General features: G+C 38.0%; 3 protein-coding genes and 5 non-coding genes across 8 annotated transcripts; all 8 read left to right on the top strand.

The window, feature by feature from the left end:
* The first annotated feature begins 1699 nt into the window (after positions 1-1699).
* zmpste24 (zinc metallopeptidase, STE24 homolog) lies at positions 1700-7048 on the top strand. Its single transcript, XM_041813456.1, has 9 exons — positions 1700-2111; positions 3265-3411; positions 3498-3701; positions 4121-4273; positions 4369-4510; positions 4808-4983; positions 5167-5271; positions 5390-5533; positions 5618-7048. The coding sequence occupies exons 1-9, from the start codon at positions 2004-2006 to the stop codon at positions 5840-5842; spliced, it is 1404 nt and encodes a 467-aa protein (XP_041669390.1). The 5' UTR covers positions 1700-2003; the 3' UTR covers positions 5843-7048.
* Positions 7049-8690: 1642 nt separating this feature from the next.
* On the top strand, positions 8691-11897 carry atp5if1b (ATP synthase inhibitory factor subunit 1b). The gene is made up of 3 exons (XM_041812143.1): positions 8691-8853; positions 9496-9608; positions 11589-11897. Exons 1-3 carry the CDS (start codon positions 8785-8787, stop codon positions 11728-11730), a joined length of 324 nt encoding a protein of 107 aa, XP_041668077.1. The 5' UTR covers positions 8691-8784; the 3' UTR covers positions 11731-11897.
* Positions 11898-14340: 2443 nt separating this feature from the next.
* On the top strand, positions 14341-17983 carry rpl13a (ribosomal protein L13a). Its single transcript, XM_041811839.1, has 7 exons — positions 14341-14444; positions 15099-15171; positions 15401-15466; positions 15663-15764; positions 16956-17041; positions 17254-17313; positions 17733-17983. Exons 1-7 carry the CDS (start codon positions 14424-14426, stop codon positions 17940-17942), a joined length of 618 nt encoding a protein of 205 aa, XP_041667773.1. The 5' UTR covers positions 14341-14423; the 3' UTR covers positions 17943-17983.
* Positions 15249-15332, top strand: LOC121526840. Its single transcript, XR_005993356.1, has one exon. It is a non-coding gene; the product is annotated as a small nucleolar RNA Z195/SNORD33/SNORD32 family (small nucleolar RNA).
* LOC121526842 lies at positions 15514-15591 on the top strand. The gene has a single exon (XR_005993357.1). It is a non-coding gene; the product is annotated as a small nucleolar RNA Z195/SNORD33/SNORD32 family (small nucleolar RNA).
* LOC121526847 lies at positions 16785-16860 on the top strand. Its single transcript, XR_005993362.1, has one exon. It is a non-coding gene; the product is annotated as a small nucleolar RNA SNORD50 (small nucleolar RNA).
* LOC121526845 lies at positions 17109-17189 on the top strand. The gene has a single exon (XR_005993360.1). It is a non-coding gene; the product is annotated as a small nucleolar RNA SNORD34 (small nucleolar RNA).
* Positions 17404-17479, top strand: LOC121526846. The gene has a single exon (XR_005993361.1). It is a non-coding gene; the product is annotated as a small nucleolar RNA SNORD50 (small nucleolar RNA).
* Positions 17984-18477: the final 494 nt, after the last annotated feature.

Here is an 18477-nt window from a genome sequence, read left to right as displayed (position 1 = left end):
AATTCCCTACATCAGTGTTGAATCAAATTCCTAATTCCCTAAAATGTACAGATAAATACCTAAAATTTCAGCGGAAGAACCAAAATGTGTTTAAAGCACACTACCCCCTCTCCAACAAAAACAAACTTAAAATCAAACTTCTCCCAAATATACAATATTCCTAAAAAATTTAAAGGAAAATCCTGAAACTTCAAAGCCAGTTCTCCAGACATCCCAAGCATTTTAAAACTTATGGAAATTTGGACAATCATCGCTAAAATTCTAAGAACAGAATTTATTATTGTGCTGTAGAAAAGCCAAAATGTCCTCCTAAGTTCACACAGTGTCTCAGGAGGTCAATGCAAGAACTTTAACTTATGAAGAAATTAATAAGAATAAAAGATTCTGAAAATTCAGGTTAAGCTGTTAATTACCTACAAATGTCCAAAACTCACACTCACATTCAATCAACAGTGTGAAAAAGGGGCATACTGACATACTGCCTCCCTTTCTGTTTGGAGGAGGAGGGTGATACACTTAAGGGCCTTTTTTAAATATGAAACACTTCAGCAGTTTTAAATGTGGGCCTAAGTCTCATGTAATCTTTATTTTGGCCTTTTTCCCCTATATCTACAAAACAAGGCTGGTATCATCTGAAAGAAGTCTTTCAAGGTGAATAAATAAGGGGACTTTAATATTGCAAGTGGTCATTTTTTAAGTTTAAAATAATAATAATAATAATTGAATTTAAAAAATCAGAAAGTCCATCATGCAATTGAACACTTTAAGTAGTACAGACAGCTCCATACCCAGGTTAGACACAAACACTAATAAACAGCACTGTCCATGGTTCTGAAATTATACCTGCAGTTGTTAGCACTGCCAACAAGATGTGGCTGTAAGGTGTCTCCATAAATGTCATCGAAGCAATTCTGGTGCTACTTTCCAGAATGTTCTGGATTGTTCCCTTCTAATTGTCTGTTATATTCAAAGAAATTTGGGGGGCATTTGCATTAGGAGTTTACAACATGTAAACAGAATTTATTCTCGAATGTTCTGCTGGGAGAAAATAAATTTCTCAAAAACTTTCAAGGACTTACAATTAGACATTTTTGGAAACTTTATTATTTTAAGTCTGCAATTTTGGGAAATTTCTTGGAAATTTAGGTGAATTCTTCAACATTTTTGTAGTTAATTTGGAGCAATTTAACCAGAAGTTTTAGGGATTTCCTGTTTTTTTTTCTGGATATTATTTCTTTAAGTATTCATTAATTCAATTTCAAAGATAAGTTCTAAAAAGTTAGGAACTCAAAGATATTTTCCTAGAAATGTATAACTTCATCAAATTCATCCACACTTAACATATAGTGGAATTTTTCTCACCCATCTCTCTTACTTGTTTTACACTAAAAATCGTTGTGGATCATCTTATCTCGCATTGAAAATATTTTTTTAAGCACTGCTGTAAATAACAAAACAAACTAACCAGGACAATGATCAAATGAGTTTTAGACGGTCTAGCTAACGGTTTCCCCTATTTAAACTCCAGATATGTTGCTCTGAATATTTATAGCTCGACAGAAATCTCGAGGGCTTCGTACAGAAAACATTGTACTGAAAAATAATGGATTCTTTTTCTTTATTTTAAGAATTCCACACAACTTAAGTACAAGAGCTGCGGAACCAAAGATGTATTTGTAGTGTATTTGTAGGGGCAAAATTAGCTGTTACACCTCAGCGCCAGGCTCACATCTCGCATGAATGGAAAGATATTACCGGTTAAAGCCTTGACTCAGGAATGGATGTTGGCTGTCATGAATTCAGAGTGAATTTTTTCAGTCTGTGTCTGTCGGTTTAACTCGGGGTTATTTCCCCTTTAATTCAACTAAAGCGCTGTCTGTTCGTTTGTGTGGAAAGCGGAAGCTAACTAGCTGCTAGCCTAAACTACAGGCTACACAACGGTGATTCTACGGTTAGCCTGCTAGCTAGTCCTTCCTTAAACATAGACCAAAAACACAGCAGAGATGGTTGAAACTATTTTTGACCTCCCGGTGGAAAAACAGATATTTTACGCTGTCTTGGGATTTTCGTGGACAGTTTATCTATGGGAGGCTTACCTTTCTTACAGACAGGTGAGTCAGACATTCCACAGTGCTAAAGTTTCTGTTTAGTAGTTAAATGTTGGTTTAATTGAAATAATTCTAAAGTCATCAGAAAATTCAGAGAAGATAATGTCAGGGATAAGCTCTCCTGTCCCAGATGGACAGGTCCTCCTAACTTCACAGTTACTTTTCTTGTTTAACAGAGCACTGAAGCTGCTTTTTACACATCTGGCATTATTTCAATATCAGTTACTGATAAACCAGAGAAACTCTGGATTTACAGTTTCAGGTCCAAGTTACCAGTGGTGTATTTTTTTCACTCCCTTAAACTACAAAAAGCCCTATTTTATCAAATTCCAAAGGTATAATTGTTAGTATGCCTCTCATTTTATCATAATTACGTTTTTAGATGCAGTAATGTCTGTTTTATTTGATAAATGAAAAATCAAACACATACTTTTGGTATCCTTACAGTTATGTATACCATTTGTTTTCTGTAGAGATCACACAGAATAGTAGATATTGCTATAAGCACATTTTATGTTATATCTTCTTTGAAAGTATAATTTTGTTTTAGGAGAATGGTGTCTCTAGAGTGTTGATTATAATATCAGATTATATGTGGTCGGATGAATTATACTTTCTTGTCCTCAGATAAAAAAATGTCCCCAGCTAAAGTACAGAGAAAACACACAGCTCAGAGCAACTCACATTATTTAAAAATAAACATAACAAAAGGCAGGTAACCAACAAATACAAGGGCTGGGCAATTAATAGAAAAGCAAGATTAAATCACAATATGGCCTGCTGCAATTTTTAAATCGCAGACAGTGCAATTTTCCTTCAACCTGAAATGTGTCAAAATACCAGTTTAATCTGATTTTTTGCAGCAGAGATGCTGTGAACTCCACCCTTGGTTTCCAACCTGGGGTCTTGGACCTCCTTAGGGGTGCACCAGAGATTTCAGGGGGGAACAAGGTTCTGTCAGCTGTGAGGTCACATTTGTGTTTAGGGCTATTTTGTTTGAATTTAAACAGAAAGGAATTCAAAGTGTTATATATTTTCACCACAATTTATCACTTTTTTTATGTTGGCGCCTTGACTTTAACTTTTTTTTTTTTTTTTTGCATTGCCCACCCAGCTGTGGAAATGAACTGAGATAAATGTTTCTTTCCTTTCTCAGAGGAGGATCTACAGAATGACAACAAGCGTGCCTCAGGAGCTGGGGAAGATCATGGATTCTGAAACATTTGAGAAGTCGCGTCTTTATCAGCTGGACAAAAGCAACTTCAGCTTTTGGTCCGGACTCTACTCTGAGACTGAAGGGACGGTAAGATGACCAGTATACTCAGGGTTGTTCTTAATGCATACCAATACCACACATTTATATTGACATTAAAATGATCAACCTTTCAGTTGATCCTGATCCTTGGTGGAATCCCGTTCTTGTGGGGCATCGCTGGTACTCTGACAGCTCGCTTTGGATTTGGTTCCGAGTATGAGATCACCCAGTCTCTGGTGTTCCTGACACTCGCCACCTTGTTCAGTGCCTTGACTGGACTCCCCTGGAGTATGTACAACACATTTGTCATTGAGGAGAGGCACGGCTTTAATCAGCAGGTACTGAACCGCACCCCCCACACTGTGGTCCTAGTATGTAGCTGTTTAGTAACCATAGTTTTCTTCCTATAATAACAAGAAAAGCGGCTGTAGGAGCAGTGAGTTCAGCTGAGTTTAAGGCTTACCATGTCTGTTTAAAACACAATAAGGATTTATATGGATGGATAATCCAACAGTTTGGTTGGTATATATTTTTTATTTTCATTGAATGAATGTTTTAACTTTTGAATTAGTTTGAACAGTCTGTCTGGCAGCTTTCACAGCAAAGACATAACAAAGCTTGTCCTTGTTTCATACTTTGAAGATCACAAGTTTAAATCTAGATAACTCTTTATACCATGAAAAGCTGTCTGTCTTATCTGATCCCTCAATTTTTTCATGTTGTCTTTTGTTATTTCAATGTCTCCTCTTCCTCTCAGACATTAGGTTTCTTTATTAAGGATGCTGTGAAGAAGTTTGTTGTAAGCCAATGCATCCTGCTGCCTGTGACCTCACTGCTCCTGTACATCATCAAGATTGGTGGGGACTACTTTTTCATCTACGCCTGGCTCTTTACCCTGGCTGTGTCTCTGGTTGGTGCTGATATAACTCAACATCTTTAATAAAAACTACCAGAGAAGTTTTAAAAATGTCTCAGAGTCTCATCTTTCTATGCTTCTGTCTGCAGGTGCTTGTGACAATCTATGCCGACTACCTCGCTCCTCTCTTTGATAAATTCACTCCTCTGCCAGAAGGAGAGCTGAAGACCGATATTGAGTCCATGGCCAAGAGTATAAGCTTCCCCCTCACTAAGATTTATGTAGTTGAAGGTAAAGTACATCTCCTAAATCACTGTGCATTACTGCAACAGTGCCTTAACAAAGCTCCATGGTTGTTACCCCGTATGTCTGTTTATGTTGTTTTACAGCATTGCAGGAGTGTAAGAGAGCCCATTATGCCTCTACAATGTTTATAGTGAATGCAGATGTTAAATATGTAAATATCATGCCTTGAAATTGGACTGTGAATAAGCCTGTTGTGTGACCATGACATTATGATGAAACTGTCATTTCCATGCGTTGTTTGTGGCGTTTTTAAATTTTCTTTAATGTTTTTTGTCTTCCAAGGTTCTAAACGTTCATCACACAGCAATGCATACTTCTACGGGTTCTTTAAAAACAAGCGTATTGTGCTGTTTGACACTCTGCTAGAAGACTACTCGCCACTCAACAAGACCGGCGAGCCTCAGAACGAGCAGCCAGAGAATGATGATGGATCCAGCGAAACCAAAGCCAAGCCCAAGGTTACATAGCTAAAAACCCGTATGCTGGGGGGTTGGAGCAGGATTGTTATAAAGCAAAATAGGAGCTTTTGACTTTTGGGATTGAAGGCTTTTTAGATAATTCTTCAATGTTAATAGAACACAGAATAGAAATAGAAAGCTCTAAGACAACAGCTTTTCAGTATTTCTCTCGTGCTTTAACAGAACAAGAAACAAGGATGCAACAACCCAGAGATCCTTGCAGTCCTGGGACATGAGCTCGGCCACTGGAAGCTCGGCCACACGGTCAAGAACATCGTTATCAGTCAGGTGAGGACGTTTTCTCACTGGTTTCAGTGTCTGTACACTTGATCTGCCATAGTGGTGTACAAACATTCGAGTTAAGTTTATACTCCTGTAACATTTGCTGTCTCTATTCTTTCTGCAGATGAATTCCTTCTTGTGCTTCTCCCTGTTTGCTGTCCTGATTGGACGTAAGGAACTGTTTGTCGCTTTTGGCTTCAATGACAGCCAGCCAACATTAATAGGCTTGATGATTATCTTCCAGTTCATCTTCTCTCCCTACAATGAGGTGAGAATTTCCCCCCCAGTCCTTTGTTGAATTTGCTAAATTATTGTTTGAGTACCTCACAAAGGTTTTATTTTTCCCACACAGCTCCTTTCTTTCTGTCTGACCGTCCTGAGTCGCAGGTTTGAGTTCCAGGCAGACGCCTTTGCTCGCGGCATGGGCAAAGCCTCTGAACTGTACTCGGCCCTCATCAAGCTCAACAAAGACAACCTGGGCTTCCCCGTGGCTGACTGGTTGTTCTCCATGTGGCACTACTCTCACCCTCCCCTCCTGGAGCGCCTCAGAGCGCTGGGCAACATCAAGCAGGACTGACGGGGCTGGAAGGGGGAGGAGCGGGCGCTGCCTCCTCCAAAGGGCCTCCGTAGACCACTGCTGGCCCTGTGATAAACCTTAGTTTTTTTTCTACCAACCACCCCCTTTATCTTATTTTATCTTCTTTTTTTAATTACTCTGCTTGCCATACTTTCCTCTCTGTTCCCTTATGAAACTTTGTTTGAAACAACCAAAACATATCAGCAAAAGCCAGCCTAAAAAAAAATAAACATGAATTAAAGTCTCAGCTTTCTCTCCAGTTGCCTGTAATGCACTCAGTGAAAGTTGAGCAAGAGCTGTAGTCAGAGCGCACGCCACGTTTATGCAGACTGATGACTTTGATTTTTATTTCTTAGTAATTCAGCATCAGATTTGATCTCAGAGGAAAGTAATGTCTCATTTCAAATCTGAAATTTTACTTGCAGAACTTACTTTCTGTTGTGATGTTTACATGACATCCAAATTTTAAAGGGATAAGAGTATTTTTTAAGTTTATAAATAGTTAATACCATAGTTTAATGAGTTTTAACTTACTATAAATGGAAAAAACAACAAAAAATACGGAATAGACAAGAGATGAACAACTCAACATGCTCGTGACCAGACTTTTTGCAGGCCAGATTTTGATTTGCCTCTCAGGTGCAAATGTAGAAATTTCTCCAGGCAAGCTCAAGAGTAAAAACAACTTTTACATCGACTGAAATTCTCAGTTTTCTAAAAAAAAAACAAAAAAATCTTTGTCACTGGGGAAAAAATTCAGGGCCTTTTAATTGTTTCTGTTTTTGTCCAGATAATGGACGCACAATGAACAGAGCAGTGCAAAATTTTATTTGAATTTAGGTTAGACTTGTGATATTTTTTTTATATTCAATGGGGGCAGGAGTCTTCTTTTACTTTTCTTATGCACTTGCTTGTCAACAAGGTTCCAACCATACCTGTACATATGTAACAGTAATGAAAAGAAAAAAGATGTGAATTATAAAAACTGTTGAATGTGGTTTGAGATTTTAAGTTGAACAGTGTTTCTTAGTTTCTTCTCTTGGTTTTGGGCAAAGTGAGCTCAGAGTTGCCTGACAAGCAAACTATTTGTAGGGAACATATGGGGACTGGTGTCTGCGAGGCTCCTTTCTCCACAGAAGTCAGTGCTTTGTTCAATGAGGGAAATGTGTACCTTCTTTGCAGCAATGAATAAAAGCCTTTAAAGCATTCCTTATGTTTAATGGATGTTTTAATTAACCTTTAGGGGAGTGTCAAGAAGAAAATAACCGAGGAGGCATAGTCTAGGGGGACGAAAGGTATGGCTCATATTGTTCCATAAGAAACAATCTGGGATCCCATAACAAAAAAAAAAAAACAAAAAAAACTAAATTTGGTTTGAACATGCATACTTAGCAATATTTAACTAGTATCTCATGAACTGCAAATATATTCCAGATAACTTTAAGCTACATTTTTAAAATGAAATATCCATTAAAGGGTAGTTTGTATTGTGAGGTGGGCATCCTGAAGCAAAACCTGTAGATTTCAGGTTATGAGACTAACACTGACAACTTTTGCAAAAATTTCTTGCAATGTTTTGCATTTTTTAAAAGCTCTGACATATTTCATTAGTTAGAAAAACAGCTTTATTTCATATATTTTGTTTCTTTAACTGTAACATTGTCACCACTGAAAGAGTGCTGTCACTACCATAAGGTGGCATTGTTTCACAAAAATGATTAAATATTGAACAATTATATTTTTGGAATATTTTTTTAACATGGATTAAAACGGGAGAATCCATGTCTTTGAAACTATTTAAAGTAAATTTAGACTTTTAAAAAATATATGATTAGAAATATAAAAACGCCCCCCCCCCAAAAAAAATTAAAATGTTCAATGAAAATAAGGCATTAACTGATTTATTTGATTTTTATGTTTTTAGATTAACTAAAAAAAACTAACAACCATTTTAGATCATTTTTTTCTCATAAAAACTTGTTTCAGTGGTGAAAAATTTGGAAGAAAAAATATTAGGAAATTGAAAATACAAAGCAAAATTTTAAAGGGAAAATTCTAGTAATTTGTAACTTAAGTGTTAGTGATATGCAGGCATGAAACATTTTAGGTAATTTTTTTTCTTTTAGGATATTTGCAGCTCTGTTTTTGCACTAATTTGGTAGAATTACCCATATCGTACTAATAAGTGGTGTCTTTACTGTGTTATACCGTGAAATAGACTCATTTTTTAAGCTACCTTTTTGAGATGCAATGTTAAGTTATACTTAACAGGCCTGACCAATACAAATAAGCAGGGGATGTAAAAAATATATAAGAAATTAAATCTCGGGTCTCAGGAGGTGAAATTAACCTTGAAATGAAAATTTAACGACAGAGACGGATTGAAAAATAATATTAATCACATTTTATTGAAATCCATGTAAACAAAAATGGATTGGCTGCACGGAGATTGCTAAACTCATGGAACAAAAATACATACTAGTGTTTTTAAAACAGCGTTCAGTGGTCTAAATATTGATTAGAACTTTAAGAAGACGCTAACTTTCGATCTAAATGATGATCAACGAAGAAATCTACCAAATAATCACACGCCCCTTTTCATTGTGTGGTCAGTTGATACGTATAGAACGTGCGGCGTCACTCTGTCCGTTCTTGGAACATACCATTATGATAAAGGGGCATACTTTGTAGTCTTTCAGTATATGTTATTCATTGTTAGGGTGGAAGAAACATACTCCGTTACTTAATGTGTTAATATTTCGATGTACAGCGTTTGAATGTCCTCCCCCCGCTCTCAGTCTCTCATTAGACCCCCGTGATGCTCGTGGTGTCGTCACCCACCTCTGGTTAGTAATGGCGCCGTCCTGTGGTGTATTTTTGAGGACAAGGGCACGTTCCGCTGTCACTGTCAGTAGCGTTGTTTTCACATGTAAGAGGCAAACATGGCGAGGTTTCTGAGGCCTAGCATCAGGACTTTTGTCACTTCACAGCTGAGAATGTCATCCGACCAGGTAAAATAGGTGCTGGAAACACATCAGCTGATTTAAACACTGATATCTGTAACCGTTACGCTGTCATGTTTGGATAATGCCAGATTAGCTGAATATTTTTGATCTGCTGCCTGGACAACTGGTGGAAAATCGACTGTTCACATGGTTGTAGGTCAGGAAGATTTGGTCCTTCGTGTTTTAGAGCAGTGGTTAGTGCGACAGATGAGCTACAGCATGCCCAAGATGACGATGGTTTGAAAAATGCAAGAATAATTGCATACTTGTTGTCTGTAAGGCCTCTGTATTCATAAATTAAATCAGCTGTATAAAGTGATTTGACCTCTGGGTCTCAAAGGTTTCACGTTTTTAGTGTCATTGTTCTTACACAGACAGGTTCTAGACTGTTCCAAAACCCCTTTCAGCACCTTCTAACAAAAAAGCACCTTTGTGGTTCTTTATGAAATAAACTTAATTTTGACCTTTGGTATAGTTTAATCAGGATTAATTTAGTTCTTTCTAAAGACAGGCAGGCCTTGATAACAAAACTATATATGGGGCATTAACTTAACTGCAAAAAAAAAAAAAAAAAACCCAGACAATGCTCTTGTTTGTCTCTGAATGTGTACTAAACATCCATTGTCACTGCTTTTCCCTTTTTTACAGCTGGGTGAGCTGGGTAAAGGTGCAGGCAAAGGTGGTGGTGGTGGAGGGTCCATCAGAGAGGCAGGCGGAGCCATGGGGAAGAAGCAGGCTGCTGAGGAGGAGATGTACTTCAAGTATGTCCTTTTCTGTCACAGTAAACAGATAGTAATCATGGACCCCGCATTTCTGATCCCACCTTATTTCCAGGGGTGTAAAGTAACTGATTACATTTATGTGAATTGCTGTAATTGGGTAGCTGTTGTGTATGACCTATGGCTATTATATAATGAGACTGTTCTTCTAAGGATAAACCACGTGGTTAACAGTCGCAGTTATATATTAAAGGTTGGGTATTCTCGCACAACTGCTGTAAGTTTCCACTAAGTGACATCTTTAGTTCTTTAATAAAGTTGAACATCGCATTAACTTGAAATTTTTGTTGAAATTGAACCAAACAGCAGCTGAATCTTTGGTCCATTAACTGAGGTGTATGGGAAACACTGCATTTCACGGTCACATGTTTGAATGGAACTGAAGATTTAGTGAGGGCAGAGACGATGTCCAAGACCATGAATGTCCTTGGTGCCCATGACCATCAAAAACTTTCAACAAATATAACAAATGGTTGGAAATGATGGACAACTCAGGATAAGAATGAGAGCAGGAATGGCCTCCGTTGATAAAGGGACAGTTCGGCTAATTTAACATGAAAATTTGAACATGACAAAAGTGAGTGCCAAAGTTGTCCCAAAACGTATGACTCCTGATCAAAAGGAAAACACGAGCACACTAGTGGAGAGATTTTGGAACAAACTGAAGGAATCCTAGATTTTTTAGGAGTGATTACAAGTGATGAGACTCATATCTTTCAAAACAATCCTGAGACGAAACAGCAGTCAGTGCATTAGAGAACAGCATCATCACCAAGGATGAAGAAAGCACCACAATGACAGTCCAAATCCAAGGCCATGTTGGTTGTTTTCTTTGACATTAAAGGGGTCATTTTGGAGGAGTTGGTTCCAGAACGGTGAATCTACCCTATTACTAACAGGGTCTAGAAAAACCGAGAGAAAAAGTCTGTAGACGGAGACCACAGTTGTGGAAAAATGGTTTCATTCTTCATCAATACAACGCCCCAGCTCACACTGAGCTCTCAGTAAAGACATTTCTGGACCAAAAACAAATCACAATGATGATCATCCTCCTTACTTACCTGATCTAGCACTGTGGGATTTTCCCCTAAGATCAGATCTGTGCTCAAAGGAACACGTTTAGAGTCTGTGTCAGAAGTTAAGAAAAGACCCACAGAGGTTCTGAGACAAAAGAAGACCTACTGCACTGATCTGATCAGTGAAGACCTGAATGCAGCAGTGTGTTGATGCAGGAGGGGAGGAGACTGAAGGAGAAAGACACTGAAAAATGTTACAGTTCAATTACAGCATTAGTTTCCTTTTTAGCCAATAGCCATACCGCATTTGTGTTCTTTTGAGTACATTGTAAAAAGCATGAAGTACTGATTAAAATTAAGCACTTCAAGCCAAACCAAGGAGGTCCAAGCTGTCTGCCAACATCATAAAACTAGCCAGTTGTTCAGCCTTGACTACATGACAGTTGATAGCAAACAGCAAATGATTCCATAATTTATCACAAAAAAGGTGTTGAAATTTACTTTAGTTCAAGTCACATCTTGAAATAAACATCCAGGTTGGAGATTCGTATTTTCTTTGTTGTATCATATTAAAGAAAGACCACATTTCCCTTTTTAGTTCCTTGTTTATTTGTGGTAAAGAAAGAAGATTAAAATAAGACAAAGGAATACATGAACATATGAAATGCACTGGTGGGACCAAAGAAACCCCCAAGGACTTTTAAGAGGACTTTTTTCTGCACAAGCCCCTTGGGTATCAAAAGTAGCTACTCAGTACTTTGAACTTTAAATGACTTATTCTTTATTTCTACATCAGTAAATTTTAACCTAAGTACCTTTGCTTTTACTATAGTTTATACTTTCACCTCTGATTATTTCCCTTTTCTGTATGATCTTACATCGACTGCTCTGAATTTGCCTTATTTCTTTTGCTTTGTCCATGCTTACCTGTCCATGTACACCTCAGGCGTAAGGAGCAGGAACAGCTGGCTGCGCTGAAGCAGCATCACCAGGAGGAGATCGACCACCACAAAAAGGAGATTGAACGTCTGCAGCGCGAGATTGACCGTCATAAGGGAAAGATCAGGAAGCTGAAACACGACGACTGAGTGGAACCATCCCAATAAAATGATTTTGGTGTTTTCACTGTTCCAGCCAGACACACCTAGTGATTTTTTTCTGATTGCTGCATGCACTGTGCCACTTAGACAGTCATGAATGTGTGGGTGATTGTTCTGTAAATGCTTGAAGGTTATTAAAAATCATTCATAAAATATTTATTGTTTCCATGGCGTGCTGTGGCACACTTACAATCTTTGCAACCTTTCTCCACTTAGATGGTGGGTAAATGAGCTGTATATTGCAGGAAGATAAACATGTATAGCTTTGATGCTGGAAATGGCAAAATCAAATTTTCCTCCTTTGTTATGTATAAATAAATGTTATGTGAATAGAAATGGTAGCTTTTAGGGCTCTCTTTTCAATACATTTATGTAAAAATCTTACTTTATTTAAATGCTTGTAAGCATGAGAACTTAAACTACATAATCATTACAAATAGGCCTGATTTTTAGATTAACAATGCTGAAATATTACTTCATAAAGCACTTACTAAGAAGGGTAACATAAATGTAATAGGGGCTACTCTGCAGTGCAGGAGTCTGTTGCTTCACAGGTAAAAGGTTCCTGGTTCAAAACCTGTTGAATGAAGCCTTCCTGTGGACAGTTTGCATGTTTTCCCTGTGCAACCATGGGTTCTGCCCAGGTACTCTGGTGTCACTCAGAGACCAAAAACATGCTTGTTAAGTTAAACAGAGACTCAAAATTGCCTGTAGGTGTGAGTGTGAGCTTGTCTGGTGGTCAGCCCTGTGACCCCTAATGGGATAAGTGGTGCAGCAAATGGATGAATTTAATGAGTCAAACTGGGAATAATTGTAGATATGCAAATCATAACTTCTCACATAGACAAACTCTCAAACACCTTAAGAAACAGGCTGGACACATTTAACCCTTATTTAGTTGATATTTTTGCTTTAGTCTTAGGTAACCTTGCATTAATGTAATATCAATGAAGTCTGCACAAACAAAACAACAAAGAATTGTTATGTGGTCTCCTCAAAGCATTTAAGAGTCTGGCATCCTTGGGGTAGGGGCTCATTTATAGCTTAGGAATAGATTAATTGGTTTTCTAATTCGATGCAACTAAAACTCCTATGCTCAATATCTCAAAATAAATGGGCGATGCAATGCTGTCTGTATTAGTAACCTTTATGAACCAAAAAAATCAATCAACCCTTACAGCAACAGCTGCAAGCAAGCATTTGTAATAACTGTCAGTGAACTGTTCACATCACTGTGGAGGAATTTTAGCTGACCTTAAGTGAGTCAAGTGAGGCCTCAGGTCTTTAAACGTTGTTCTTGGTTCTTCTGTGACCTCCTGGATAAATCATCAATGTGCTCTTGGAGTCATTTTGTTAGACTGGCCGCTCCTGGGAAGGTTCACCACTGTTCACAGTTTTCTCCTTTTTTTGGATAATGGCTCTCATCAAGTCCCAGAGCCAAAGAAATGCCTTTTTAACCCTTTCCAGACTGATAGATGTCAGTGACTTTGTTTCTCATCTGTTCCTGAATTCTTTAGATGGCACCATGATGTGTTGCTTTAAGTCTTGTAGACTACTTCACTTTGTCAGACAGGCTCTATTTAAGGGATTTCTGGATTCCACAGCTCTGGCAGTAATCAGGCCTGGGTGTGGCTAATCAGTGGCAGATTTACCTATTTTTGGGCCCTGGGCAAAAAGAGACATGAGGTCCTCCACATCTATTGTTCTTTGAAATTCTTATTCACTTAAGAAAATCCTACTTTAACTTAATGTAATTTACAAATAAATGTCTTGGAGACTCTAGAATCTTGTATCCAAACTCCATCAGAGAATTGTAATACTAAACTTACATGCATATTTCAATGACAAATGACAATTTACTCAGAAATAATTTGCTACTAGTTTCATTTTGGATTTTTGCATCGTTATTTGGCAATGTTTTACCGACCAAAACATCTTGAAAAGTGGCCAAATATATCTTCGTTGTTAATATGTTTGATTTTGGTGTTTGCCAAATGAAAAACTTGGAAAAAAAATAATTCACACAAATATTTACATTTTATTATTCAAAACTTTAATGCCACTATACCATGACTAAATTTACTTTACATTACTGGCTTTTAATTAGTGTAACCCCTTCAAATATTAAATGGCCAGTGAACAGGCCAGTGCAGGAACAAGGGTTAAGTTAGTCATGTGTTCAGGGGGCCCCTAGTAGTCCTGGGCTCCAGGTAATTGCCTGCCTTTGCCTGATGGTAACATCTGCCTCAGTGGATAGTGAAACTGAACTCAGCTTTCCAAAAAGGTGGTTAATCATAGTTTATTTATGATTGGACAAGGGGGGAAATGACTTTTCCACAGAGGGCTAGGTAGGTTTAAATTACTTTTTTCCTTTTAATAAATGAAATCATAATTTAAAAGCTGCAGTTTGTATTTACTGGGGTTATTTTTGTCTAATATTGAATTTTTTTTGATGATTGGAGACATTTACAAATACGTTAAGTGACAAATATGAAAAAAAGGGAAATCAGGACGGGGGAAGCACTTTTTTTCCCACATAACTTCTCCTTCCACAAGCCGAGGGCATTGAAGGCTGAAACGTTTGTTTAAAATTCCACGAGGAAGAAATGATGTAGACGTCACTTCCGCTTACCCCTGCCTTTTACCACGAGCAGCCCCGTGCGTCTTTCTTTTCGCACATCATGGCGGACCGGTTCAATAAGGTATGTAACTGCAGCGGACTCATAACCTCAATTTCCCCCTTTCAGTGAGGGCTAAATTAGGTATTAAACGTGTAGTCTGTTGACATTAAGTGTGGTGCTACTTCGTGTGATCGTTATTTCTCTGTATGTGCCCCTTAAAGCTTATATTTGTGACATATTTGACAGAGCTAGCCGAAGCTGAGCGGACATGCCTTCATCATGGCAGCTTCCCTTACCCGTCAACGCTGTTAGCATGCTAGCACGAGTGTCAGTCATATTTATGTATACATTTTGTTTAATGTCATAGACTTGGATAACTTTGTATTTGATATCAGAGTCTTTTGCTATTCAACCTTTCTACGTCACTGAAGCCGAATATATAGTTTACGTGTCTAACGTTATTACGTGGAGCCAAGCTAGCGTTAGCAAGTGCGGCGTCCATGTGCCATATATTACAAGGCTTATCAGATGAAGTGCTTAAAATGTACACTTTCTGTTTATACAGTATGTTTGGGATACTTTTGTAGTTACTCTGTGGGTGTTTGTTAAAGGTAGCTGATAACAGTAAGGCTATCAGCTTGCATGCTAATGCTTCTTTGCATTTAATACCGAATCAACGTTGTATGTTAGACATATTAAATGGTGGCATCCCCCTTTTCTCATTTAAACCTGCAGGTTCTGCTACTTGATGGCAGGGGCCATCTACTCGGCCGGCTTGCTGCCATTGTGGCAAAGCAGGTTTTGCTGGGTAAGTCCTACTTTTGATTTTTAATGGAAATGTGTGACTTTTGGTTAATAACCATCACACAAAGTGATAAGCTTTAGTCTGTCAGTGATGAAAATTATTACCTCCCTTGCTTGAGTTTAACGACCATGAGAAAACTCACATGCACTACCATCTGAGACAGTATGTAGAACACTGTCAACTTGCCTGCTTTTTTGGTACAAAATTTTAATCACATTTTGTCCCGTCTTAGGACACAAAGTGGTTGTGGTGAGATGTGAAGGAATCAACATCTCTGGAAACTTCTACCGCAACAAGCGTAAGTAGGTTATTACAGAATTCAGATGTGATCACTTTAACATGCTTGTTGTCTGTGATGTTTATCTTAGTTTTGAGTTTCAATGACCATGAGAATACCTTACATGCACTACCATCTGAGACATTTGCATTTCATTCTAATGTAGTAGATATTACTGCACCGTAGTATTGAGTACCAATAATTTGTTCTTTTACAGTGAAGTACCTGGCTTTCCTGCGTAAGAGGATGAACACCAATCCCTCTCGTGGACCGTACCACTTCAGAGCTCCCAGCAGAATCTTCTGGAGAACTGTTAGAGGTGAGAATGTGGCACTACTCCTGATATGGCTACTTCATAAGCAAACCTGAAATTATTACACTACTGAAGCATTCGGTACACTCAAATTTCAATGTTTTTAAAGGTTGAATATGACTTGAGTTTCTAAGTGTTTGAAATTCTAACTGTAAGCCTTTGATGATGAAATATCTCTATCGTTTGCTTATTAGAGAAATAATAGGCTGAAGGCTCTTCTACGTGATAGAGTAGGCAAATTGCTAAAATGTTACGTCAACAATTTTCTTCAGAAGAATATCAGGCTGTAGCCAAACATACTCAAGATATCCAATTTGTTCGTCGCCCATCAAGTTTATATTTTCAGTGTTGGTCGAATGTGTTTCTTTCTTTTTCTTATCCACACAGACTGATTTTACTAAACAAGTTCGGTTCTTTCAAGCATCATATTGATTCTTTATGTTTAAATTTTAGGCATATGCCTTTTTAAAAATACAAACTTTACCACAAATTTTAAGGTGCTGGAATAGATTGAGAAAGCACCTTGAAAATGCTTAAATTTGAGCTTTAAGATCTATGAACCCTGACTAATTGGGAAGGTGACTGTCTAATACTCAAGAGTTCATTCAAATATTTGTTTCTTTGCAAGTGGAGGAAAATCTAAGGCTACTATTTGGGCTACATGCTAAATGTGCGTTGTATTTCTTTGGAATCTTGGGATAAATCTAGAGATTCATTGTTTACTTTAATGAGTGATGCACTGGTGGCTGGTTAGTAAAAATCAATAAACTTGTCTAGATTATCAAACTGACAAGGGATGCAGATACCTATACCATTATTGGGTATAGGTGCTGATACTAAGCCTGAGTACTGGAACCTGTACTCATAAAACACTGCAGATACTGTACTCGGTAACATCTATCATCATTAAGTACTCATACAAGGTCTATAAAAGTGTATCGGTGCATCCCTAAAATGGATCTACCTCCTGTAACTTTAAGAAAAAAGCCCATTTGTATGTTTTACCCAGCACAAGTTGTTTCTACTTGACAGTGATGATCTTTTTATCCCGAGACTGATCATTTCTTGATGAGACAAGTTTAACGGATCTGATTGCTGAGTTGAGTAAAGAGAAAGACTGTGCTGGGTTAAATAGGAGTTTTCTTTAGCTTCAGTGGTTCATGTACATATTTAACAAACAAGACTTCTGTTCACCAGGTATGCTGCCCCACAAAACAAAGAGAGGCCAGGCTGCTCTGGAGAGGCTGAAGGTGTTCGACGGTATTCCTCCACCCTATGATAAGGTGATGAATCTCTTGTATAACAAAGGGCCACATATCTGTGATTGGCCTGTAAGCTTAGCTTTAACTTGGCTGTCTGTGATGCTATTCTAAATCCTTACCTACCTTGTTTGAGTAGTTATTATGAAAAGAATTAATGTCTGAGACATGCTGATCCTGTAACTGTAGAGACAAAGTGTTTTCTTCTTTTTCTGACTTTGTCTTTTGTTCCACAGAGAAAGCGTATGGTTGTTCCAGCTGCTCTCAAGATCGTGCGTCTGAAGCCCACTCGCAAGGTGAGCCCCAAGCTTTTTAAAGCTTTCAAGGGTCAATTAAAACCTGCTGAAACTGAATCCCAAATGATTCAGTTGATACAACAATTGACTTGACAGTGATGAGCATTTTATCCCGAAGCTGATCATCTGTTGATGAGACAAACTTTTCGGATCTGATTTCTGAGTTGAGTCGATGCCATTTGGCCCCACATCTAAGCTTTATATTAAAGCTATTCAAGCATGTATTTTGAGTGGAATAACTGCTTTTTCCAAGTGTTTTAATATGAAATCACTTGCAACTACTTAGACATCTCTCCAGCAGTATTTTTGGACCACATTTTTATCTGCTGTTTGAATATTCAGTGTCTGAAGGCTGTTTTCCTTTGTTTCACCTGTGACGCATATGAAATATACTGACTTTAAATTCTTTCCCACATCAGTTCGCTCTCCTCGGCCGTCTGGCTCACGAGGTTGGCTGGAAGTACCAGGCTATCACAGCCACCCTGGAGGAGAAGAGGAAGGAGAAGGCCAAGCTCCGCTATGCTAAGAAAAAGACAGTGAACAAGCTGACCAAGCAGGCAGAGAAGAACGTTGAGGCCAAGATTGCAAAATACACAGATGTTCTGAAACAACATGGAGTCCTTGTCTGAGCTGGTTTCTGCTGGCCAATAAAGAGAAATACATGTTTATAGAAAGTGTATCCGCTTTTTAATTCCTCTCAAATACACCGAATAGCACTTGAGTTTGAATAAAGGGAATTTGCAGAAATAAATGCTCGTTACATTTGGTATACTATTACTCTTCCAGTGTCACCATGCACATTATACTGTGAGCCTTAGTTGGATTGCAAATCTGCTCTGGTAATGCGTATGAATGCTGTTATAAATATGTGCAACTATAACCTAGAAGTGCTGAAGGTCTTACTAAAATTTTTAATATTGAATCAAGGCATTCATACATTGGGCTTGCTGAAGTTCATGTCATCTAACAGAATTACATTTAAACCCAGCTGGTAAAGGATGGCATAATTTGTGATGTGGCTTTCCAGGTAAATATAGAGCAAACAAAATCTGCAGACATCAAAACTATTAAAGGATGAGAACATGAGTCATACATCGCCCTTGGCTTCACCTGCACAATGATGTACACCATCCTTTTACCAGTGTGGCTTTATTTTTTCTTGTG

This window comes from Cheilinus undulatus, linkage group 18 (assembly GCF_018320785.1).
Source record: "Cheilinus undulatus linkage group 18, ASM1832078v1, whole genome shotgun sequence".
NCBI classification, from domain to species: Eukaryota; Metazoa; Chordata; class Actinopteri; order Labriformes; family Labridae; genus Cheilinus; species Cheilinus undulatus.
The sequence above is the reverse complement of the archived record's forward strand: the minus strand, read 5'-3'. Positions and strand labels throughout refer to the sequence as shown.